Raw genomic sequence first — 26,083 nt, 5'->3', positions numbered from 1 at the left:
GATTCCCTCAGCTTCTACTTCTTCTTCTTCTTCTTCTTCTTCTTCTTCTTCTTCTTCTTCTTCTTCTTCTTCTTCTTCTTCTCCCTCTCCTTCTCCTCCTCCCTCTCCTCCTCCTCCTCCTCCTCCTCCTCCTCCTGCTCCTCCTCCTCTCCTCCTCCTCCTCCTCCTCCTCCTCCTCCTCCTCCTCCTCCTCCTCCTCCTCCTCCTCCTTCTTCTTCTTCTTCTTCTTCTTCTTCTTCTTCTTCTTCTTCTTCTTCTTCTTCTTCTTCTTCTTCTTTTCATTCTTCTCCTTCTCCTTTTTCTCTTGCTCCTCCTCTTCCTCTTCCTTCTTTGTTTTCTTCTTTTCCTTTTTTCTTCTCCTTCTTCATCTCCTCCTTCTCTTCCTCACCCTCATCTTCATCTTCCTCCTTCTTCTTCTATTTCTTCTTGGTTATATATGTATGTTCATTTTTTACACATTTCTTTATGAATCAAGTTGGGATAGAAAAATCAGAACAAAAGGGAAAAAACACAAGAGGAAAAAAACAAAAGAAAAAGGAAAAAATGAAGAAAGCATGTATTAATTTACACTCAGTCTCCAAAGGTCTCTCTCTGCATGTGAATGGTGTTTTCCATCCAAAGTTTATTGCAATTGTCTTGAATGACTGAATTGGTGAGAAGCACTAAATCTGTCATAGTTGATCTTCATACAGATTTACTGTTGCTGTGGACAATGTTTTCTTTGTTCTGTTTATTTCACTCAGCATCAGTTCATGTAAATCTTTCCAGGCCTTTCTAAAATCAATTGGTTCATTATTTTTTATAGAACAATAATATTTTATAACTTCCATGTACCATAATTTATTCAGCCATTTCCCTATTGATGGGCATCTACTCATTTTCCAATTCTTTGCCACCACAAAAATAGCTGCTACAAACATTTTCCCTGCATATTTTTAGAGAATGACTCAGGCCTCATGAAGATGTTATTTGTTCAAGGTCACACAACAAGTTAGACTTATTTATTTGAGTTCTTACAGAATAATACATGATGACAATGTTCTTAAACTCCTACCAATTTTCTGGCTAGTTACTGATTATGAGTTTAGAGGAAACTCCCAGACTATTTCTTGAACTACAATCATGGTCAAAAATTAGTCAGACCAGATATTTGCAGAATTGTTATCAGGGACAACTAAATCATTGACTTTATAGGATGTCAGGAAAGTTGATTGTACCTGGTTAGAATCACAGAATGTTTTGTAAGTTCTGAATGGAGATGGGAAAAAAGAGGATCAGGGGAAGATCTTCTGGATAAGATGACTTATTGTTCGACCTTGAAAGGTTGCATGTGATTTTAATAGACAAAATTCCAGATAGGGGTTACATGAACTTTTCAGACATAATGGACAGCAAAAATCAAGTCTGAAGATGAGAAAGAATGAGATATATTTAGGGATCTGAGAATAATTTGACTAATTTTATGAGCTTCTTGAAGGAGGAGGACACTTTCTTGCTTTATTTTTACATAGGACATATGTATATTGTTCTGAGTAAATATAAAGATGTTAAGATAACACATATAATGGATAAATTTTTAATCTCACTACAGAGACTACAACTTCAAACTTTGTGAGGAGGAGTAGGAACATGGTCAAGCATTTGTTCCTTTCCTCATCTATCTCCAAAAGGAGTATTGGGGTAGAAACATGTCAATATCTCTAACACTGCTAGTTTTGGTGTAAAAAATATTAAGGGGTGAGAAATCAATACCTTCTTCTGTTATTGCTTTCAAGGGAAGGAGAATGCTTTCATTTCTATTGTAAACTGAGCACTCTGGCTACTTACAGAAAAGATCATCATAAATAGTTAGTATTTTTTTTTAGTTAGAACCAAACAGGAGTTGAAGAAATTGTATACATCATACAGTAAAAAAAAAAAAATATAAGTTGAGGAAGTTATATAGATTATAATAAACCAAAAGAACAGATAAAAATAAAATAATTTTTCATTTAGGAACAAGATAAGATCTCCTTTCACTAAGTGGAGACAGAATAATCTTATTAAGACACATTTATTCTAAGCAGTCTGTGGCTGCCAAAACTAGGAATAAGGGATATATTGAGAATGTGCCTTCCCATATTCCTGTGGTTCTGAGAGCTCCCGATAGCCACTTAAAAGTTCATCCTAGCCCCACATAACATTCTTTCTCACAGTCCTTCATCTTCTATATTCATAAGTCCTGGAAAATTCTCTTCTATTATTTCTTTCATTATAATGTCAAGATATTTTGGTCCTGTTGTATTGTTTTGGGAAATCTATAATCTTTAGATTGTATCTGCCCAAGTCTCTGTTGCTCACTATTTTGGTTTTGATGGTCTAGAGTGACATAAATAGCAACTGTAATTTGTTCTGACCAGAAAGTCAAGAGTCTTCCCCGTCTAGATTGATACTTTTGTTATGGTAAATTAGACCATTTTTTTCTTTTTTAAATTTTCCAATTCTGACCTTGTCCTTAGTCATTAATAGGTGTTACCTGTTGTCTTTCCACTGGACTCTGATGAATCTGAAGGAATCCTCGTGTTCTGTCATGATCTCTTTGTTTCTCTGTTCTTGGGCCTGGCACCAATAGTTCAGAGCCTGTTTAGAACCTGTTTTCCTTTACATCATCTTTACAGAATTTTGCAGTACTGGTGCTTCCAGATTCCTAACTTCGGCAGGATTTTATTTTTGAAGGGCTGTGGCCAAGTTGTCTGTTGAGTTTTGGAGCAAACCTCTGCAACCTGGAACAAGGGTCTCCATACCCCTGGAAAGGGCAAGGGAGACAGGAGGAGTGAGTTTTGAAAAAAGCATATATCATATATTTCATTTTATTCATGTATCCTCTCTGTTGGTAGCATGCAAAATAGAGGAGGCATGCTAAGTGAGCTCAAGTTCCTGTTATTTATTTATTTTTTTTGGGGGGGAGGATGTCAAGGAATGGGCTTACCTTATTTTGGATTCTGGGGTGTCACAGACCATGGAGACAGCTGAAGTTGCTTTATCTTTGATGCATAATGTCTTTTTTGGAGAATTTTGAGAGATCATGAGGATGGGAGAAAATGTTTGACATCTCATTGATCCTATGATCTAGTACTATACCTTATTTTTTTTTCTATTTTTTTTTCAGTCTTTTGACTTCTAGTATTTCTTATTGCTTTATGAATATGCATTGATTTCTGTTTGTTCCACTTTAATTTTCAAGAAAGTTTACTGAATAAGATTTATATACCTCTTGTTCCAAGCTGTTTATTCCCTTTCCAATCCTTTCTTGTATGACTATGATCTCTTTCCCATTTTTCTCAAGTGCTCCATCCCATTTATTTAAAACAGTGCTTTAAACATTTTTTAAAAAGTCTTATTTCACCTCTTTAAAGAATTCTAGTTGAGTTTGTTCTCAAACTGGGTTTTCTGAGAGAATTCTTGGAATATTTGAAATCATTCCATCTTTTCCATCTTTCCATCTTTGTGTCTTGATTTTCCTTACCACTATAATATCTCATTATGATCAGGATCATCTTCTTCTTCTTCTTCTTCTTCTTCTTCTTCTTCTTCTTCTTCTTCTTCTTCTTCTTCTTCTTCTTCTTCTTCTTCTTCTTCTTCTTCTTTTGTGCTAGTTTTCTAAGTCTGTATATAGTCAGCAGGAGTTCATTTTTATTGAGTTTGACATTATTGATTTAGAATATTGCAATCCTGGACTTTTTCTCTTATGTAACATTTTCAAAAGCGTCTTGTGAGATCCCAAATAATTTTATTGGATTTGCTTCTTCTTTGAGTAAATCATTTTAGATTTTGGTTATAACATTCCTGTCTGTTTTTAAATTGGGGTTTCTGTTTGTCAATAACCAATGGATTCTTTCTATTTTCATTCTACCCTTTGGTTTTTATAGTTGTAAGTAGTTTTGTTATTATTTCTTGAAACATAATATCAAGTTTTTTTATTATTATTATTTAATTATGGTTTTAGAGAGCCAGATGACTTTAAAGTTATTTCTCATTGATTTATTTTTCTGGTCATTTTTTTGAAAAAATGAAATAAACCTGACTTTTCCCCCCCTATTTTTCAATTTTTAATTGTGACTATCTCTTATCATCTCAACTAATCATTGATTATCTGATTGATAATCTGATAGCCCCATTCTATTTTTAAGGGAGTCTGGTATTTGGAGAAAGGTTATTCCTTTTATTCTAAGCTAATTTTTTTCTAAACTTTCACTTTTAGATTTCTTATTTCAATTTTAATTTCTTTTTTCCAGCTACTTTTGTAGTCAAGTAAAATGATAAATGTAAAACACTTGGTAAACCTTAAAGTATCCTAAAGATGTTAATGTTATTATTATGTTTCAAGTAATTGAACCATTTTCCCTCTAATACTTTGCTTGTATTTGTTGCAAAGTTACTTTCTTCTTCTGAGTTTAACTCTTGCTCTTTTAACATATAACATTTCTTCATTGAATTGCTTATTTTCTTCTATTTACTCCAGATTCAATTCCTAGATTGATAACTTTATGTCAAGACCAGACATAATCTTGACTGGCACTCTTAGAATATTTCAGTAGACCCTGTTTGGTCCTTTCTCTACTATCTGGATATTGTTTCATTTGCTTTTGTTATGGATGGAACAACAGGTACCAGACTCCATCCCTTAGCTCAATTCTTATATCCTGTCTCATTTTCTTGTGCTAGGCTTTGAATCATCTTTTATTTGTGTGTGTGTGTACATATATATATATATATATATATATATATATATATATATATATATATAACTACAATATGGAATTGGTTCCATCTTCACTGTAGCCCTTAAAAGAAAGATCCAGCAATGTGTTGGAGATCACACCGGTCTGAGTGAGACCTTCTATAATGTCCCCAAGGACATATCCAGTTTATAAGTTGGACCTGTTTATTGCTGTTCCTCTTCTTCCCAGTACTCTGAGGAGTAGAAAACTGCAACTTGTCTTCCTGAACAATGATCTGTGGTGGCTGACTATTCTCCAATTCTGATCATTCCTGGCTAAGGATGATATCTCACTGACTTTAAGCCTGAATGATTAGAACTTGGACTGATGGAAACCAGTATAATGGTCCATCTGTGGCACATTCTCTCTCCTAACATCTCCTTCAAGCTTTAGGCCCATTTCCATTATAGTTTTTTTGGTCTGTAACCCCTTTTTTTTTTGTCACTCATAGGCTTTTGGTTCAGTTAATAGAATGATTGCTAATTTCCCTAGCAAGACTCCTCTTCTAAAGCTTCTGACCAACCTTTTGTGAAATGTATTAGATTGAGGATATACTTCTGTGCTATTTATCTTTATTCTCTTTGTTGTTGTTCAATTGTTTTAATTGTGTCTGACTCTTTATGATCCCATTTGTTATTTTTTTTGGCAACAATGCTATGTAATTTGCCCGTGGTTTGTCCAGTGGTATAGGCAAACAGAGACTAAGTAGCTGTCCAAAGTCACATAGCTTCTAAGTATATGAGGACAGATTTGAACTCAAGAAGATGACTCTAGTCCCTGTGTTCTATCCACTGTGCCATTGGTTTTTTTTAGTGCCCTTTAAAGGAATTTTCTAGGGCCAAAATTTTTTTCTAGGGCTCTTCTACGAATTTGCACGTCTTCATCTTAACTGGACATGACAGATGTTTTGATGATATTTTAATAGTGTTCTTTACCTCCAATTTTCCTTCTGATTCCCAACCTTATAAATGCCTGTTTTTGTTTTCTAAAATATTGAGGTGAGATCCAATCATCTGCCAAGTTGAGGGACCTCATTGAGAAAACATTTCATGTTACATTATTCTTATTTTACATTCAGCCGATGGTTCTTTTCTAGGTCATACCTAAATCAAATCATTACATAACTAAAATTTGTTTTTGCTTCAGACTTGGTTTATTTGCCAAACCCAAAGCATAAGGAACTTGTATAAGGAAGGCAGGAGGTCAAAGACCTCTGGATTGAGGGCCTGAAGGCCTTAGCTGTAGTTTGGGATTTTTCACTTATTTGCTCTGTGTCACCTTGGACAAATAATCTCTACTCAGTTTACTCCTACATAAAGTAAATGGGTTGGATTGTATGATTTCTTTGCTATCACATAAGTGTGTCTCCCTTCCTTTAATATTTTGCTTCTTCTCAGTCTTTCTCTATCCTGATGTCTGATAAGCTGAACGCTAATTTTATTGGCCTTCATTCTGATTCTATGAATTATATTCGTCTGTCCAGGAATTCAGGGGAAAGAATAACAGCAGAATCTGGATATGGAAAACCTAGATTCAAATGCTGCTATTTTTAAAAAACTTGGGTAAATTTCAGTTTTGGTAGTTCTATTTGCTCAAAATGGTTTAGACTAATGATCTATCACTATACATCTAGCTCTAAAGCTTTTGTTTGTGATTAATATATCAGGAAGGCTTCACTCTTCTAGCTTGTTTTTTAGTCCATTATATGTCTCTATGCTATGTATTCTTAACCTGGAGGCTGTGAATTATGTTTTAAAAATATATTTGATAATGTTGTTTAAATATAATTGATTTTCTTTGTAAACTTACATAATTTATTTTATGCACTTAAAAACATTTGTGAAAAGCTGTCCATAGGTTTCATCTGACTTCTAGAAGAGTTCATGGTACAAATTTACCTTAATCTTTTATGTCAATGGTAGCCTATCTGGACATTTTCTCATCTAACTTCTGTAAGAGTATGAGAAGCAGGTAAAGTGTGGGCCATCTTCTCCTTAAAGAACCCTAGATCCCTTGGCTAGAACTCCTGAATGGTTGAGGTCTTTGCTTGACCAGCTTATCCCAACACTCTGGGGATAGTTCTTCTACTTAGGGAAGTGATGTTTCAAATGCCCCAAAATTGGGAGGATGCCACGGAATGGAGAGGGAAAGTGGTGTCAACAGTTAAATGTGTCAAGAAGGAAGCATAAGTGGGACTGGAGGGTGAGCCAAAGCAAATCACCCTTGTAGAAGTGAAGCTGCCAAGAGAAGCATTTAGTCCTTGAAGTATAGAGCCCATACTGGTGTCTTAGCCTAGCCCATGGCCCTGAAGGCAATTCTAGCCTTACATTCTTCTGTTGAACTTGGCTCAAGTGTTTGCAAACACAGTCTGCAAACACTTTCTGCTTACTCCAAGACAATAAAAGCAGAGCTAAAATGTGTGCCAAGTGTCTATGTCTGCCGATAGAGCCCTGGAGAGGTTTCTAATAACCCACAAGAGCTCCATCTAGGCCCCCTCAGGGACAATCCAGCTGCCTCTTACTAAGGATGTTTCTTTGTTCCCCTACTTCCACCCCCACTTCTCTTCATTTTTCATCCTTAATTTTCCTGATCTTTTGTTTTTTTTAATACAGTGGCAGCTGTAAAATATACTGACACCTCAAGTCAGTTCATTGCCTGTGGACTCTATCAGAAATATTTTTAAATACATAAAATATATAATTTTACAAAATAAATCATTTGTATTTAAATCTTATCCAAGTCCCACATTTTCAGATAAGAATAATGGGGATCAGAGTGTTATGTGAAATGTCCCAAATTATACAAGTCCTCAGGGTTGATGGCAGGATGTCATTCCTGGTCTTCTTTGAACCTAGTGTCAATTTCTCTGTCCTATGCTATCTCTCTATCTAATTCTTTTTTCTTTATTTGTCCAATTAAAGGTCCAGGAGAAGTCAGGAATATATCCTGGAAGGGAAAAAAGACATGGGTGGCTTAGATATTCTCCTTAAAATGAAAATTCTGGAAGTTACAAGCTAATCAGAAGGAATAGCAGCAGAAGTAGATAAAATTTCCAATGTGTTTTGAAGTCCATAACTGAAATTTCTTCTAAACTATCAAGGAATGGGATTGGACAGGTCTTCAACTTGGATTGAAAGTAGGAATTTTTAAGGAGGTGGAGAGAGACAAGAGCAAGAAAACATTATGAGCTGGCTAGGATCAGTTAAAGTAACAAGTTCTATTGAAGCTTGCTAGACTTCATTGAATGCCAACCTATTTTTCCTTATAGTGTTTGATATTGTTGATAAAGTATGGGACTATTTGTAGTTAATTGTCTGATCCATTCCATCAGGGAGATGCTGCCATTAAATCAGAGGTATGAGAATAAGAAAGGAAAAAGCCGGACTATGGATGAAGGAAAAACTGAGGATTCAAGCCATTTTTGGGGAGGATGGAAAGGGAAGTTGGGGGAAAGAGGGAGACAGGGAGAGAAAGAGAAAAAAAGGGAGACAGAGAGAAAAAGAGAGAGAAAGAGACACACATATACAGTCAAAGAGAAACAGAGACAGAGAGACTAAGAAACAGAGACAGATACAAAGAGGAAGAATTGGGAAGATATACAGATAAAAATAGATTTTTTTGCATTTTGCAATAATTTTTCTGTAATACATTTCAGAGGATGCCTTTTAAATCTGGAGAAAAACTTAATAGGAAAATGAGCCTGTGAACAGAGTAGGAGGTGGTATAGTAGTTTCTGTACATTGGAGACACACTGCTTCTAGCCATACATCGTACCCTCACACTTCTACTTCAATAAATTTGTGATGGACTTAACTGGCATAGTTATGTGACTTCCTTTAACAGTGTTTAGTGGCATATGAGTAGGATCAGAGAAAAGAGGATAGCAGTACAAAAATTATTTTTAAAGAAGGTGGACTTGCCTGGTTGTTTGGATCAGTAAATACATAGTCATTGGTTTCTTAGGAGTCCTTCCTTGATAAAAATTGTGCTTCATTCCTTTGCTTCATTATAGAAGAGGGGAATAATACATAATAATAACTAACAGAATTAACTATATATAGTATAACTATATACATATACAACTCTATAAAATATAACTAACACAATAATTATATTTAAATAGTATTTTTGCATGTTTTAATATTTTATAATAATATAATATAATATATAATAATTAATTTTAATTAATAGACGATAAATTTGTGTCTATTTCGCTGACAAATATTCTCTTAAGCTTCCTGAAAACAGTACCAAACTCTCCCTTTTTTATCTGAAAGCACAATACAATCTCAGATATCTATGGTACTTGAGATACACAGAACAACTTTATTTTATGTCAATTTTCAAATTGTTATGGAGAACTGGTTCACTCCTGATAATACAACCTCTTAATTCGTTCCTTCCCACCCACTCCCAGTATTGGCTGTACTTTTATTCATTTTCCTCACTTATTAATTGAGATGATGGAGCTGGATCCTCCTTCCTCATTGCCATTTAAAGGTCTACCTCTATTTCCATCACTCAGTAATCTCTCCTCCTTTAAGATTTACCCAATCTATATTTATTAGTGTATACAAATTTACATGACTTTTGTTTACCAACTCCTGGATAACTTGTCTTCTTTTCTCAGTGAGTTCAGTGTCTGATTCACAGCCTTTCTTTCCTCCTCAACTATTGACCACATACTAGAAAAGGTCAACATATATAATGACACTTCCTCAAATATTCTCATCTCCCAGTTCCTCAGCTTACTCATTTTAACATAATTAACTAAATCCTGTGTTGGTAAAATTTTAACAGACAGCTCTCTAAAGTAAAAAATGTACATGTCATATATGATATCATAAACTTTTTTTCATAACTTTCTTAAGTAGATAATCAAGAAAACAATGAACCAACTTTGTAGCATTTAACAATCAACTCTTATAAGTTGATTTGAGCTAGGTCTAACACAACCCTCTTTATTCCTCAACTTCATATCAAGCATTCACAAAGATAGATGCAAACTCAATCTTTTCATCACTGGCAAATGCATGACTATCATGTTTATGAACTCTGGTATTTTCTTAATTCCCTTATTTGATAAAAATCCACTGTCATTCCATCTCTCCCTTTCCTTTGCAAATGACATCCAATTTTTTGGATGTCAACAGCTACACTTTATTCAGACTACTCTCCATTCAGTTTGCAAAGTGATGATATTCTTAAAATGTGCATTTGATTAGATCATTTCATATCCTCACTCAATAAATTGTACATGAAGAATATCCTGTTGTGGACTTCTGACTTTCAGCTTTGAGACAGAAGATCCATAGTTCTAGGTTCTCCTCAAGTTCCTCCTTAAGCTGCTTCAGAGTCCTGTATTTGAAAATCAAATTTTTCATTCAGCTGTGGTCTTTTCATCATGGTTGTTTGAAAATCCTCTACTTCATTGAATGACCACCTTTTCTTCTGACAGATTATACTCAGTTTTGCTGGATAGGTGATTCTTGGTTGTAATCCTAGCTCCATTGCTCTTTGAAATATCATATTCCGAATTGAACCAGCTACACCCAGCGAAAGAATTCTGGGAAATGACTAAGAACCATTACATAGAATTCCCAATCCCTCTATTTTTGTCCACTTGCATTTTTGATTTCCTTCACAGGCTAATTGTACACTATTTCAGAGTCTGATTCTTTTTGTACAGCAAAATAACTGTATGGACATGTATACTTATTTTGTATTTAATTTATACTTTAACATATTTAATATGTATTGGTCAATCTGCCATCTGGGGAAGGGGGTGAGGGGAAAGAGGGGAAAAATTGGAACAAAAGGTTTGGCAATTGTCAATGCTATAAAATTATTCATGCATATAACTTCTAAATAAAAAGCAATAATAAATAAATAAATAAATTTAAGGAAAAAAAAAGAAATGTCATATTCCAAGTCCTGTAGTCTTTTAATGTAGAAACTGCTAAATCTTGTGTTATCCTGACTGTGGCTCCACTACATGTAAATTATTTCTTTCTGGATGTTTGCAATATTTTCTCTTTGCCCTAGGAATTCCAGAATTTGGCTATAATATTCTTGGGAATTTTCATCTTGGGATCTCTTTCAGGAGGTGATCAGTGGATTCTTTTGATTTCTATTGTATCCTCTGGTTCTAGAATATCACAACAGTTTCCTTGATAATTTCTTGAAAAATTATGTCCCTACCCTTTTTATGATCACTTTCAGGTAGACCAATAATTTAAACATTATCTTTCTTGGATTTATTTTCCAGGTCAGTTTTTTTCCCCAATGACATAGTTCATATTTTTTCTGTGTTTTTTTTTTTTTTTCGGGTTTTTTTTTTTTTTTTTGATTTGCTTTATTATATCTTGATTTTTCATAGTCACTAGCTTCTATTTGCTTAATTCTATTTTTTTAAAGGAATTATTTTCCTCAGTGAGTTTTTGTACCTCTTTTCCCAGTTGGCTAACTGTGCTTTTTAAGCATTCTTTTCACCATTAGCTTTTTGTATTTCCTTTTGCACTACTCTCACTTCTTTCCCTAATTTTTCCTCTATCTCTCTTAGTTGATTTTCAATGTCCATTTTGAGATCTTCCATGGCCTGAGTCCAATTCTTATTTTTCTTGGAGGCTTTGGATGTAGGAGTTTTGAGTTTGTAATCTTCTTATGGGTGTGGGTTTTGATCTTCCTTTTGATTACTATAATAATTTTCAATTGTCAGATACTTGTATTATTGTCTGCTCATTTTCCTAGCCTATTGCTCTACTTTTACCTTTTTATTAAAACAAGGCTCTGTTTCCAGGGTGGAAGGTGCACTGTCTTAGCTTTAGGGGTTTTGTGCCGCTGTTTTCAGAGATCTGTCTAGGAATCTGACTTCAGGCATTCTTTTCTGCCCTGGAACTGTTAGTCATATCTCTATCCCATTATAGCTGAAAGCTCTCTTATACTAAAGCAACACCAAGATTGGAGCTGGGGCTATGCTTGCAAGGACTGTGCTGGGATTGCACATCAGATTCCCACCCAATTGCCACAGACCACATATTTACCAAAGCATTTCAGATACATGTTTTCCTGTGATCCTCATAATAAATCTGCGAAGTATATGAACTCTCAGTGACTTGGCCAGAAAGCTAATAAGCCAAAGGTAGAAATTGAACTCAGATCTCTCTGACTACAATCAGAACTCTGCATGCCTAGAAAATAGTGAATAATTCTAAACTTTCCTCCCTTTCCCCTTCCTGATATGGTAAGCAATAGATGTAAGTATACATGTAAAATCATAAAAAACATTTTCATTTTTGTAATTTTGTATAAGAAGTTAAATAAAAAAAGAATGAAAGTGAAAATAGCATGCTTCAGTTTGTATTCAAACAATACAAATTCTTTTTCTGGAGGTAGATAGTAAACTTCATCATTAGTCCTTTGAGATTGTCTTATACCCTTGTATGGCTGAGAATAGCTAAGTCATTCACAGTTCTTTATTGTGCAATACTGCTGTTACTAAGTATAATGTTTTCCTTGTTCTATTCGCTTCACTTTGCATCAGTTCATATAAGCCTTCCTGGGTCTTTCTGAAATTATCCTGTTTCTCATTTCTTATAGCACTATAATATTACACAGTTTGTTTAGCCATTTTCCAATTGATTGTCCATTCTTAGTCATCACAAAAAAAGAGCTGCTGGGAATACTTTTATACAAATAAATATTTCCACCCTTTTTTGATTTCTTGGAAATATAAACATAGCAGTGGTATTGCTGGATCAAATGATATGCACAATTTTATAGCCCTATGGGCATACAAACTCAAGTCTCTTACTCCTGAGTCTGATTCTTTTTTAAGGTTACAATTGTATAGCTCAGTGATCATCAATTTTTAAATAATTGCAACAAAAATAAGTTTGTTTAGTTTACATAACTGACTTTATTTTGTTTTGTTTCCATTTTGGGATAGAGTAGTTGTATAAGGTTCTTCTTTGGTCCCCTCCCTTGGTCTCCACACTGTCCCTGAGACTTACTAGGTTATAAGTTCAGGATTTCAGTGGTATAGTTTGGCAATGATATATGTCTCCCAAATTTGGTAACTACTAATAATGTTTCCATTTCTCAGATTTGGTAAATAACTACTGATGTATATTTTCCATATTTGGTAAACAAGTGTTAAAAAAGTGTCTCCTTGTACTTCTAAGCAGGTTGTATGTACACATACACACAGTATAGTCATGGTATAGAGGAGAGAATTCAACACTTTATATAGATGAAGGCATTCAGAGGAGTAGAGATGGACAAAGACAGACAGGAGCTTATGGAAATAAATATATCCAGAATTATTTATACAGAACTATGTGTACAAAGTTATATGGTAATATAGAATATGTATCTTATAAAAATAGAAAATGTAGATGAAGTTGTAGGAAAAAAACACAAATGGAATAGAGGAAAAAGACTTGGGGAAATTCCATAAGAAAATTTATGGATATGGTTCCATGCAAGGGGCTCCTGAAGGGAGCAACTGGGAATTAGGAGAGAAATAGGTATGAGTTCCCTGAGTTAGGAATCAAGTGCCTATATTTTTTAATGGCATGAGAATAAGGAATCCCATTCAAAAATTTCATTGATTTTCACAGATTAAGGTATGTTGGCATGAAACCTGTGCCTCATCCTATCCCAAGTCCCTCAGAGAACACCATCCATTCCTTGTTCTCTGAAGACTTATTATTGATCTTATTGGGATCAGTAAGAGTAAGAGAGGGAGGCTCAGGGGCCTCCATTACTGCCCTTGTGATTTACAATTGCAGCGGAGGTACTGTGGTGAGAGAATCTCTTAAGGCCAGGGAAGCCCTCCCTCATTAGTTCTCCTTTCTAAGTACACTTTTTGTCTGGGAACCAGACCCTTAAGGAATCTTTCCAATCATGTCCAGTGAATGGTGAAAGCAAAATGAAGATGAATGTTCAAACAAAGAAAGATCAGACTAAGATGGTTTGGGGGCAGCATAGGGCCTAGAGAGACAGTTTGGGATTCCTTGCCCTTTCTCTTTGTAGTTTATTTCTATTGTTATATATATATTTTTGATTAAAAATAAAAATGTATGAATATGGAGGTCAAGCAAGTAGAGAAAGGCACTGAATTCAGGACCCCTTCCACTCATTCTAAAAGAAAAAGAATTTGAAGGGAGTTGGGAACTGCCCTTGGAGTGGAAGGAGTGGTAAGCCCCAGAATAAGGGGGCAGCTGGATCCCCCTGATTCATTCCTCATCCCTCCTAGGCTTTTGGTATGATAGCTACCAGGGCTCTGCAGGTAAAGTTTTCAAAGGTGCTTCAGGTTGGATGATGAGATAGGATCTTGGCAGCATGTGTCATCCCAGGATGGCCCTGGAAGCTTTTGCAAGGGTTATATTACTTGCCATCCACGCTGATGGCTACATCCTTGTTTGCACTGTTCCTTTTAGACTCTAGATTCCTGTAAGCACAGATTTTGCTTAATCACTTTATAAACACAGTCAAATAAGCCCAGAAAAGTCAGAATGATGCACAATCCCATCTGACTCCCAATGTCACCCAGGAGTCCTGCAATTTCACAGGCTAATCTATTTATTTAACGCTATACCAATCAGACTCCCCAAAAAACTATTTTAATGACCTATAAAAAATAACAAGAAAGTTCATATGGAAAAACAAAAGGTTAAGAATTTTAAGGGAACTAATGAAAAGAAATCAAATAAAGGTGGCCTAGCTGTATCAGATCCAAAACTATGTTATAAAATAGCGGTCATCAAAACCATTTGGTACTGGCTAAGAAATAGACTAGTTGATCAGTGGAATAGGTTAGGTTCAAAGGACAACATAGTCAATAACTATAGCAATCTAGTGTTTGACAAACCCAAAGACTCCAGCTTTTGGGGTAAGTATTCACTATTTGACAAAAACTGTTGGGAAAATTGGAAATTAGTATGGCAGAAACTAGGCATTGACTCACACTTAACACCATATACCAAGATAAGGTCAAAATGGGTTCATGATCTAGATATAAAGAATAATTTTATAAATAAAATAGAAAAACAAAGGATAGTTTATCTCTCAGACCTGTGGAGGAGGAAGGAATTTGTGACCAAAGAAGAACTAGAGGTCATTATTGATCACAAAATAGAAAACTTTTATTATATTAAGTTAAAAAGTTTTTGTACAAATAAAACTAATGCAGACAAGATTAGAAGGGAAGCAATAAACTGGGAAAACATTTTTACGTTCAAATGTTCTGATAAACACCTCATTTCCAAAATATATAGAGAATTGATTCAAATTTATAAGAAATCAAGACTTTCTCCAGTTGATAAAGGTCAAAGGATATGAACAGACAGTTTTCAGATGAAGAAATTGAAACTTTCTAGCCATAGGAAAAGGTGCTCCAAATCACTATTGATCAGAAAAATGCAAATTAAGACAATTCTGAGATACCATTACACACTTCTTAGATTGGCTAAGATGGCAGGAAAAGATAATTACGAATGTTGGAAGGGATGTGGGAAAATTGAGACACTGATGCATTGTTGGTGGAACGGTGAATGAATCCAACCATTCTGGAGAGCAATTTGGAACTATGCTCAAAAAGTGATCAAACTGTGCATACCCTTTGATGCAGCAGTGTTACTACTAAATTTTATATCCCAAAGAAATCTTAAAGGAAGGAAAGGGACCCACATGTGCAAAAATGTGGCAGCTTTCTTTGTTATGGCTAGAAACTGGAAACTGAATAGATGCCCATCTATTGGAAAATAGTTGAATAAGTTATGGTATATGAATATTATGGAATATTATTGTTCTGTAAGAAATGACCAAGAGGATAATTTCAGAGAGGCCTGGAGAGACTTACATGAATTGATGCTGAGTAAAATGAGCAGAACCAGGAGATCATTATACATGGCAAAAACAAGTCTATATGATGATCAATTCTGATGGACATGGTCTCTTCAACAGTGGGATGATTCAAACCAATTACAATTGTTCAGTAATGAAAAGAGTCATCTATACACAAAGAGAAGACTATGGGAAATGAGTGTGGACCACAACATAGTATTTTCACTCTTTCTATTATTGTTTGCTTGCATTTTTGTTTTCCTTCTCAAGTTTTTTTCCCTTTCTAGATCCAATTTTCCTTGTGCAGCAAGATAACTGTATAAATATGTATACATATATTGGACTTAACATATATTTTAACATTTAAAATGTACTGGACTACCTGCCATCTAGGGGAGGAGGTGGGGAGAAAGAGGGGAAAATTTGAAACAGAAGGTTTTGCAAGGGTAATTGTTGAAAAATTACCCATGCATATGTTTTGTAAATAAAAAGCTATAAAAAAGAATTAATGCCCTCTGAGAGACTTTCAGCTCTCAGATTCCAGAATTCAATGAGAAATTAACTAATACCATTCTAAACACTTCAATTTCTTAAAATGATAAGATAACTTTACCACCTTCACTGGGAAATATGGAGCAGGTGGATATGTTGATTATCAGGGAAGTGGGAGAGGTAATAGTAGGAATAGAAGATCCCAGTAAAGGTATTTGAAAGAGGAAAAATGAAGAATGAGAAGTCAATTCACCATCTAAGTCTAGGGTAGAGGAGGGTTGGGCTGGGTAATCATTGCTGAACATTTGCTTTCCTCTTAACCTTTCCAAATATGCAGACATTTACTGGACAACTGCCCTACTGTCAATCATGAGAATAGTAGTAACAAAACAGAACCAAACTGAAATAGGGAAATAAATCTTGGCATTAGGCCACTGGGACCTTTAAGTTTCTTCCTGGAAGTCACCAAGATTAGTGAACGTGACATTCCTCAGCTCCTTAGGTGACACAATGAAAGTGTGGGGATGTGGTATCAGAGCAATGTGGCTTGGAACATAGACTATATTTTTCTAGGTCAAGAAGTAATATGGAGGGAAGAATGACTGATAAAGGGAAGGAAATGGTTTGGACAAGGCACTTTTCTGTTCTGGGACTTTACCCTGTAAAGTAAGATTTAAATTAGATCATCTCTAAGGTTTTATCATCTCTGATCTATAAACCATATATGATTTAAGTAAGATTTTTCCTCTTTGGTGCTTCAGTTTCCTCATCTGAAATATGAGGGGGATCAGAATAATCATTTCTAAGTTCCAATTTTGATAGATATTTTTAATCTGGAAAATTAATTATTATTAGGGAAATAGAGAATCCTAGGATTTAGATTTTACAGGAATCAGTCAACTAGTTCAATTTTTCATTTTAGATGAGTAAATGGAGACATAAAATGACTTATATAAGGTTCTGATGGCTGCTTTCAGGTATCTGAAAGGCTGACAAGAGAAAGAGATTAGAGTTTGCTCCACTTGGTCCAAGAGAATCGAACAAGAACAGTGAGGGGAAGTCACAGGAGAGCTGGTTTTGTTTCATTAAAGGGATGAACTTCTTAAGGATAAGAATAGGTCAACAAATTCCATAGTTTTTAATTTATTGTTTTATGGCACTCTGCAATTTACAAAGTCCTGGATTATTTATAGTTCATAGGATTTTTGAGTTGAAGACACATCCAAAACGTGCCTCATTTTTCTCATCTGAAAAATAGGTGGACTGTTTGATCATTTCTAGGACCATGTCATTTCTCCCAGTTTAATGTTAACTATTTGAAGGCAATGGAGTTATTTCATTTTCATTCTTGTATTTCCAGCACCAAACTCACTGCTTGGTATCTAGTAGGCACAATATTTTCTTGTTGAATTGAAGGCCATTTCCAGCTTTCTATTCTATTTGATTACAGCTCTGACATATTTTGTTCTAAACTTTCTTTTTCAACTTTGGCATTCCAGGTTCTATGTTCTATCATCCCATTCTGCTCTGATGTCTGCAATATTTTCCAGGAATATTGTTTCCTAAATCCTTTTCTTTTCTTCCATTCTGCGGAGTATATGCATTACCATAGTTTTTATCAACTTTCAAAAGTTTCAAAAAAAAGTTAAAGGGAAATTTCACTTCTGGAACACACACACACACACACACACACACACACACACACAGAGAGAGAGAGAGAGAGAGAGAGAGAGAGAAAGAGAGAGAGAGAGAGAGACACACACACACATACACAGAGACATAATATTTAGATTATCCTCTAACCAAACTTCTAGAACTATGCTTCCCCTAAAGTTAAAGTGAATTTTTGAGAGGATATAATGCACCTAATATAATAAGGAGTAGTTTATCAGGAATAAAAGGAAATTTTTTATACTTAGGTTTGGAAAAGCAACAGAACAAAATAGGTTTGAGGAGATGTGAACAGACAATAAGGCATGTAAAAAATACATGAGAGTAGTGCTTGGTCTCAAACTCAATGTGAGATCATAGTATGATATGATAGCCAAAAAGTTTAAGTAATCTCAGATTCCATTTATAGAAAGAGAAGACAAGGAAGTAATTTCTTCATTCAAAAGACTACATATAGAGTACTAACTCCAGTTAGGGCACCATATTTTAGGAAGAGGCCTTGGTCAGCTGGAGCACATTCCTGGAAGGGCAACTGGAAAAAATACTGGAGCCAGAGGAGACTCTCTCAAAGGAGCTTGAATGACAGAACCACAGAAACTCAGATCAGGGAAGTGAAAGCTTTGGAGTGGAGTGATAGTTCATAAATATTTTTAAACAGATGAAAGGGTTGTAAGGAGTAGTAGACTTGTTTTTCTTGACAATAGTGAGTAGAATTAAGAGTTGTCACCTGTGAGGATGCAGAAAGATATCAGATTGCAAGAAGGAAAAGAACTTCAAAAAATTAGTTATATCAAAGTAGAATGGGCTGTACCAGATTAGTAATGAATCTCTGGCAATGGATATCTCAAGATGACTCCAAATCCAGAACTCCATTTTCTCAACAAGTTCATAGGCTCATAGATTTAGAGTTTGAGGGGACTTCAGTGGCCATCCAGTCCAATATTCTCATTATACAAATGAGAAAACTGAGAACTAGGGAAGTAAAATGAGTTGCCTTGGGATAAGGAAAATTTCATTGCTACAGGAAAGAATGGAGGTATAGGACTTTTCTTCCCAGTGTAGAAAAACTTCTGCCAATGGATATTAGCACCTTCTTAGCAAGAAAGAATCTTAGAGAGGTATATCAGGAACTAAATATGTAAATAACTTGCTCAGGGTCACACAGCCAGTAAATACCAAGAGGCAGAATTTGAAATAAAGTCTTGTTGGCTTCAAAACCACTTCTCCATCCACTAGGACAAGCTACCATTGGTCACCTAGGTAGTGAGTGTCATCCTACTTCTGATATTTATTACTTTTGCACATCATTTAAGTTCCTCAGGTCTCAGTTTCCTCATCTGTAAAATAGGTATTACAATAGTAGTGTCTATCTCATAAGCACTATACAGTACTCTAAGTGTCATGTGAGATGATGTTTGTAAAACACTTGCTAAAATAATGGCTAGTGTTTGAAAGTGGCATCCACATCCAGAGAGAGAGCTATAAAATTTGAAGGTGGATCAAAGATAGTATTTTCATCTTTTTGTTTGTTTGCTTGCTTGTTTTTTTCCCCTTTTTCATGATTTTCCCCCCTTTTGATCTGATTTTTCTTGCACAGCATGACAAATGTAGAAATATGTTTAGAAGAACTGCACATATTTAACCTATATTGGATTGCTTGCTATCTTGGGGAGAGGAGGGAGAGGACAGGGTGAAAAATTTGGAGCACAAGGTTTTGCAAAAGTGAATGGTTGCGTGTGTTTGGAAAAATAAAATATTATTAAAAAATTTTTTAAATGTAAAAACCCCACCCCAATATTCTCTAATTGTATCATTACAACAACTCTGAAACATAGATAATATTGTTATTCTTATTATACATAGGAGGAAAACGAGGCAGGTCAAAATAAAATGACTTGCCCAGGGTTATGCAGCTATTAAGTGTCATTATATAAGTGGAAGCTATAATCATTATTATTAGATGCTATAAATGGATTTCCTGTTCAGGGAAGAGGCATTTCCAGAATCCAAAGACTCTGCTACCTCTGACATTCTAGGATTTTAGGACAAATCATAAGTTTAGAGTTGAAATTGATCATATTGCCTCACATTTTACACATGAAGAAACTGAGACCTGGGCAGATTAAATGAGTTAATTCTTCTCTCTTCCAAGTTCCCCTATTTCTATCAAGGGCACTACTATTCTTCTAGTCTTTCAAATTTATAACTTCAGCATCCCCTTGACTCCTTACTTCCTCACCCCTAATATCCAATCAATTAACAAATCTGGCCTTTTCAAATTTACAAATCTCTCTCATATCTCCATCTATCTCTATTCACACAGCTACCATGCTAGTTCAAGCCCTTATTAGCTCTCACCTAAATTATTACAACAGCCTCCCAGTTGGTCTCTTGATCTCAAGTGTCTCCCTTCTAATCTTTACTACACACTCTTAGCCAAAGAGATTTTCTTGATGATCTAGTCAATAGGCAGGTGAATGATGTAGTGGATAAGTCAAGTTCCAAGACTGGAAGGTCTGAATTCAAATCTTGTCTCAGACACGTACTAGCTGCATAACTCTAGGTAATTTAATTCACTAATATTTGTCTCATTTTCCTCATTAAACAAAAGAGAACAATAATAATGTCTACTTCCCAGGGTTGTTGTGAGGATAAATGAGATAATATTTATATGGATATTAGTTATCATGATCATCATCATCATCATTTTTAATCACAGATTTGGCCTGATTATTCCTTTCTTCAAACAATTCCAAAGGCTTCTTATTGCCTTTGGGATAATATATAAGTTTGTAGCTTTTAAAGTTCATTGAAACCTGGCCCTAATCTACCTTTTTAGCATCATTGGGCATTATTTTCCCTTCCAAACTCTCTGTTCCATTCATATGGGGTTTATTATCTCTATTCTTTTCACAGGATATTGTTTCATCACTATGCCTTTCTACAGGTCGTCCCCATAACCATAATTCATGTCTTCCTCTTCTCATAGATTCTCTCTCTTCCTCAAAATGAAATTCAAGCACCATTTTTCTGCATAAAATCTAAATTGATTTTCCAATTACTAGTTCCCTCCCTCCCAAAATACATAGTTAATTGACTGGTATATATATATTCTTTATATTTATACTATATACATTTATGTACATATTTGTTGTCTTTCCCATTAGAATAAAACCCCTTGATTTCAGCCATCATACTTGTATCCTTAACACTTAGGCAGAGCCCTAGATAAATATACAAGCTTGTTGATGATAGATTGCCTAAGACTAAACAAAGAGTCAAGCCTGAGTCTTCTTGCCCTAAATCAATGCTCTTTTCAAAAGTGTACCACACTTGACAAGAAGATGGCTTTTAGTGGAATGATAACAGCTACTACCCAAATTGTATCTGTAGGAGTATATTGGGTACCCAGCTTTGTTCCTCCAGAGGAGGTCCTTGTGTAACAAAATCATTAAGGAAGATTTTCCTTTCCCATGGGAATGTGAGGGAAAGAGGAAGGCGCCTTGGTCTGTTTGCTAGAGAAACACGACCTGTGTATCATTCCTGAAAGGTCAAGGGTTCTTGAAGTTGTTGAAAGGGGACTCTATGACTATATATATGTGTGTGTTTGTTGTTCACTCAGCAATACAGGCTTGCCAAGTTCAATACATCGATTGGGATTTCCTTCCAAAGTTTAAGAATTTCAGAAGTCACTGTCAGAGATAGCAGTCATGAAGCTGGGCCATATCTTTCTGTTTGTAACTTTTGCCATCTGCAGTTACTCTGGTAAGTTGTTTGAAAAGAAGAAATTTCTGAAACATTTGGGGGACTGAAAAACAGCTGTTATGAGATTGAATGGATCTGGATGGGAATTCAGGAGACCTGGTTTTGGGTCAAAGTGCTACCATTAACTTACTGGATGACCCCAGGCAAGTCTTTGGCCCTGTGTTCTTTTTTCTGTCAAATGAGGGTTTGAGATATAATGAGCTCAGAGAGTCCTTCCAGCTCTAGAAAACTGGATTAAGAAACAGGTGCAGTGAAAGGTAGTAGAAATAAAAATACACAGGTGTTCTGGAGGCTAAGGTCCTAATCCTGTCCTGGAACCAGATTACTGCCACCTTAGGATCATAGATGGAGTTGGAAGGAAACAAAGAGGTCATTGAGACCAACACTCTCATTTTGCACATAAGGAAATGGGCCAAGAGATATGCTTTCAACAGAGTCATGCACACAGTTAGTAGCAGAGCAAAAGATTGGAACTGAAGCCTTTGACTCCTAAAGCAGTGTTCATTTCCTGTACCAAGCTGCTTCAGTTTCTTCATCCTTCATGGATAATAACATCAATCTAAACAATATTCCAGGAATGTTTTAGAGTTGTTGTCATTGCTGTTTAATTGTTTTCAGCAGGTCTGATTCTTTGTGACACCCTTTTGGTATTATCTTGGCAAAGATACTGGCGAGGTTTGTCGTTTCCTTCTTCAGTTCATTTTACAGATGAGGAAACTGAGGCAAACTGGGTTAAGAGACTTCCTCAGGGTCACAAAAATAGTAAGTGTCTGAGGCCAGATTTAGATTCAGATCTTCTTGACCCTGGGTCCAGTATTCTATCTACTGGGCCATCTAGCTGCCCCATTTTAGAGACAGAATGTGATTAATTAATATGAAATTGACAGGAATGCTATAAACTCCTAATGTTTTCTCAATGCATTATGGTTTCCAAAACAAGTTACATGGAAGGGAGTTCAAGAAAGTACTATTCTCATTTTGCAAATGGAACAACTATCTTTGAGAGGAAAAGACACTTGTATAACATTCCACAGAATCACACATTTCAATCTTGAAGTGACTTTAGAGGTTATCTAGTATAGCCCTCCTATTTTTCCAAAGTGACATCTAAAGTACAGAGAGTGTGAGTGATCTGTACATGACCATAGAGGTAGTACATGGCAGAGCTGGGATTTTAGCCTGGGTTCTCCATCTCCAAATTTTCTTCTTTGGTAAGTACTGCCTCCAAATAAATGTCAAAGCTGAAATTCAGCTTTAGGTCTTTGGAAAACAGATAGGCCTCATCTATTGCAAGCAAGTTGAAGGTCTTATCTAGTGAATTGAGCATGAAGGTCCACAGTATGATCTGGTACAAAGAGTATCTTAATCTTGAGTTGTGTCTTAATCTGAGCTTCTCACTTGTCAGATGGTCTGGAAGTATTCTGCTAGCTCTACATTTTATTTTATTTTAGGAGGTGAGGTATTTCTCACTCACTTTCTGATGTTTCCACTTTTACTGTTGGGTACACTTTGAACATCCAGACTTTGCTGGTATAGGATTTATTGGTCAAGTTTCCTACCCTTTATGATCTTATATATCTTTGTTCCTATTTCTACTTTTTAGTTTCACTGCTAAACTTTCTAATCTTAATGAGAGCAGCATCTTGAAAGCTAGAGATGATAAAAAGCAAAGGAATATTTTTTCCCAGGAGGGAAAAATCACCCAATGGGGTGATCCATGACTGGCACATTGGTGGTGGATGGTGAGGGAATCGACAGCTTAAAGATGTTTGTATTTTTCCATCTAGAGATGGGAATTTTTGCCTGGGAACTCAAATGCTCTGTGGTCCACACATTTTTCTACAGCTACAGCATTCTTCATTGGTAATCCCATCAACAATATTCTGCCCCTGGACACCATCCTTGCCATTATTGATCCACTGAAAATGGTCTTGAAAACACTGGGCATCTCTGTGGAGCACTTGGTTGAAGGACTGAAGAAATGTGTGGATGAGCTGGGGCCTGAGGCTTCTGAAGCTGTTAAAAAACTGCTGGTAAATAATATTTGGGCACTCTTGCCATTCAACTTTTCACTGTGCTCACTAGTCATTACCTCATTTGTAACTATATACTATTGGTATATAGATATGACCAAGTCACTTTATTTTATTTAATTTTCTGCCAAAAGGTAGGTTTATTTAGGATATGGACAAAATGAAGATTCAATATAGTCACCAGGAATGGTAAATATGAAATAGATTTGAAACAGCAATAAGATTACCAAGGAAAGGGGTTTGGAAGAATTCATTAAAGGAATATACCATGAAACATATAAGTGGCGCAGTAGATAGAACACCAGTTCTGAAGTCAGGACAACCTGATTTTAAATCAGGTCTCATACATTTAACACTGCCTAGCTGTGTGACCTTGGGCAAGTCACTTAACCCCAATTGCCTCAGGGGAAAAAAAAAAGGAATCTAGGTGGTACAGTGAATAGAGCATCAGCCCTGAAGTCAAGAGGACCTGAGTTCAAATGTGATCTTAGACACTTAACATTTCCTAGTTGTGTGACCCTGGACAAGTCATTTAACTCCATTGCCTCAGCCAAAAAATAAATAAAATTGTATTTATGTATGCCATTGACTAACAGGTTAAATCCATAGAGAAATTTTGTTGACTAACCAGATTTAGGTACAGTAAAGAGAAAGATGCCATTAAAAAGAAGATGCTATGAGCAGGGAGAGAGAGAATACTTCATAAAAGGCTTATCCCTGAAAAATCCTTTTCCTGAAAAGAACTTATTAGTCACTTTAGAGAAGTTACAATCATTGCAGTGTAACTCTACAGACTTTGGGCAACCGTACAATTTCTATATAATCATTGCATGGGATGGTTATATACTTATCTTCTGATACAATTAATCCTGTCTTGTATAGTCTTTGTATAGTAACAATATTGAAATTGCATAGCAATTGAACAAATCTACTATATAACCTCTGAACTACTGTTGGAAAGTCATTGAATCATTGTCAAAGGATTATACAATTACCACATTCACTATATTACAATTTTATAATTGTACATATAACAGTGATAGAATTGTCCAGTGACTTTATGTTGTATAGTTGTTATTACATAATTATGTATAGATATTATTCAGACATTTTAGAACAATTGTACAGTTAATTGAAGTCTTTCTGTAGTCATATATACTTATTGGACAAATATTAGTAGTCATTGTCTTGTAACCATATCATGATTGTATAGTTATTATACAATTTATAATCCTTGCACCTTTATTGTAGTTACTGTGCATTTACATGATTATTATTGTAAGATACAATGGAGCCAAGTTTCAATTATTAGTTCTTTAATTTGTTACTAATTACTCTAAATTATTACATAGTATTTATTTTAGTATATTACCAAGTATGTATGTTGATGTATATTGTTACTATGATATTTTAAACAGGGAAGCAGGGCACTTGAGGTAGAACCCTGACCTACTAATCACATCTCTCACACTTAAACAATAGATTGAAGTTTGCTCATATGGGAAAAATTGGGTTTGCTGACATTTCTTTACTCCTGGGTTTCTGAGCTTTTCTCCCTTACTTGAAGGCTCCATATAAGATAACCTTAGTTAAAACTCAAGAAACCCTTCTTAAGTGCATATTGTGTATGATACTCTGTGCTACAGTGTAGCAGTCATAATATAAAATAGCAAAATGATATCACCAATATTTAGAGTGGGTTGAGTGGAAAAAGTCATAGAATGAAAGTCAATGAATTATGTGGCTCTGCATCCAGGCTCTGTCACTAATTAGATATGATGATACATTTCCTGTTTCTGAATCTGTTCATTTCTCATTATGATGGGGCTAACTACTAATATTCTGTCTCTCTGAGAAGGCTGTTGGGAAGATCTCAGGAGGGCATGAGAAGGGAAAATAATTTGCAATGGGAAGATTTATTTGGCAACTGGTTTGTACCCATGAATTGAGAACTAGACTTGGAGTCAGAAAGGACTTGAATTTGAATTCTACCTAAATCACTTATTACCTGTGTGATCTTGCACAAGTCACTTGACTTCTCTCAGCCTCAGTTCTCTTGCTTATTAAATAAAGATTAAAAATATCACTTATCTCACAGAATTATTATGAGGATCAAGTGAGACAATAAATTATGTACTTTGTAATTTTTAAGGTATTATATACATGCTAGATCTTATTACTATAACAATTATATTAAATGCTTGCTATTGCTTTTAGTACTTCCATCAGAATAATACTAATTGCCAGCTTCTAAGCCTTAAGGGAAAATGATTCTCTGGCCAGTCACCCCAGAGCCCTGTGCTTCACTCCATATTATCTCAGGCAATTTGTTTCATCATGATTATTCTACCTTTCAGGAGGCTTTGTCCCACCTGGTGTGATTTCAGGATGATGAACAGAACAATAATGGAATACTTCAGGATCTTCCCTTATCTTTCTCTTATTGTTTTTCTGTTTTATCTTTTACCTGACCCCAGAAATCCTGAACTATATCAATAAAGCACTTAGATAAAA

The 26,083-nt window shown here is 35.3% G+C and overlaps 1 protein-coding gene across 1 annotated transcript; it reads left to right on the top strand.

Annotated features, from left to right (window-relative positions):
- The first annotated feature begins 2,565 nt into the window (after positions 1-2,565).
- Positions 2,566-26,083, top strand: SCGB3A2 (secretoglobin family 3A member 2). The gene is made up of 4 exons (XM_051973807.1): positions 2,566-2,812; positions 21,394-21,536; positions 23,382-23,569; positions 25,927-26,083. The coding sequence occupies exons 2-4, from the start codon at positions 21,482-21,484 to the stop codon at positions 25,948-25,950; spliced, it is 267 nt and encodes an 88-aa protein (XP_051829767.1). The 5' UTR covers positions 2,566-2,812; positions 21,394-21,481; the 3' UTR covers positions 25,951-26,083.

The sequence above is a fragment of the Antechinus flavipes genome, chromosome 2 (genome assembly GCF_016432865.1).
Source record: "Antechinus flavipes isolate AdamAnt ecotype Samford, QLD, Australia chromosome 2, AdamAnt_v2, whole genome shotgun sequence".
NCBI lineage: Eukaryota > Metazoa > Chordata > Mammalia > Dasyuromorphia > Dasyuridae > Antechinus > Antechinus flavipes.
The sequence above is the reverse complement of the archived record's forward strand: the minus strand, read 5'-3'. Positions and strand labels throughout refer to the sequence as shown.

Coding starts and splice junctions, on each gene's coding strand:
- SCGB3A2 (XM_051973807.1), top strand. CDS start 21,482: ATGAAGCTGGGCCATATCTTTCTGTTTGTAACTTTTGCCATCTGCAGT. Junction 21,537..23,381: donor TGCCATCTGCAGTTACTCTG/GTAAGTTGTTTG, acceptor ATTTTTCTACAG/CTACAGCATTCTTCATTGGT. Junction 23,570..25,926: donor AAGCTGTTAAAAAACTGCTG/GTAAATAATATT, acceptor TCTACCTTTCAG/GAGGCTTTGTCCCACCTGGT.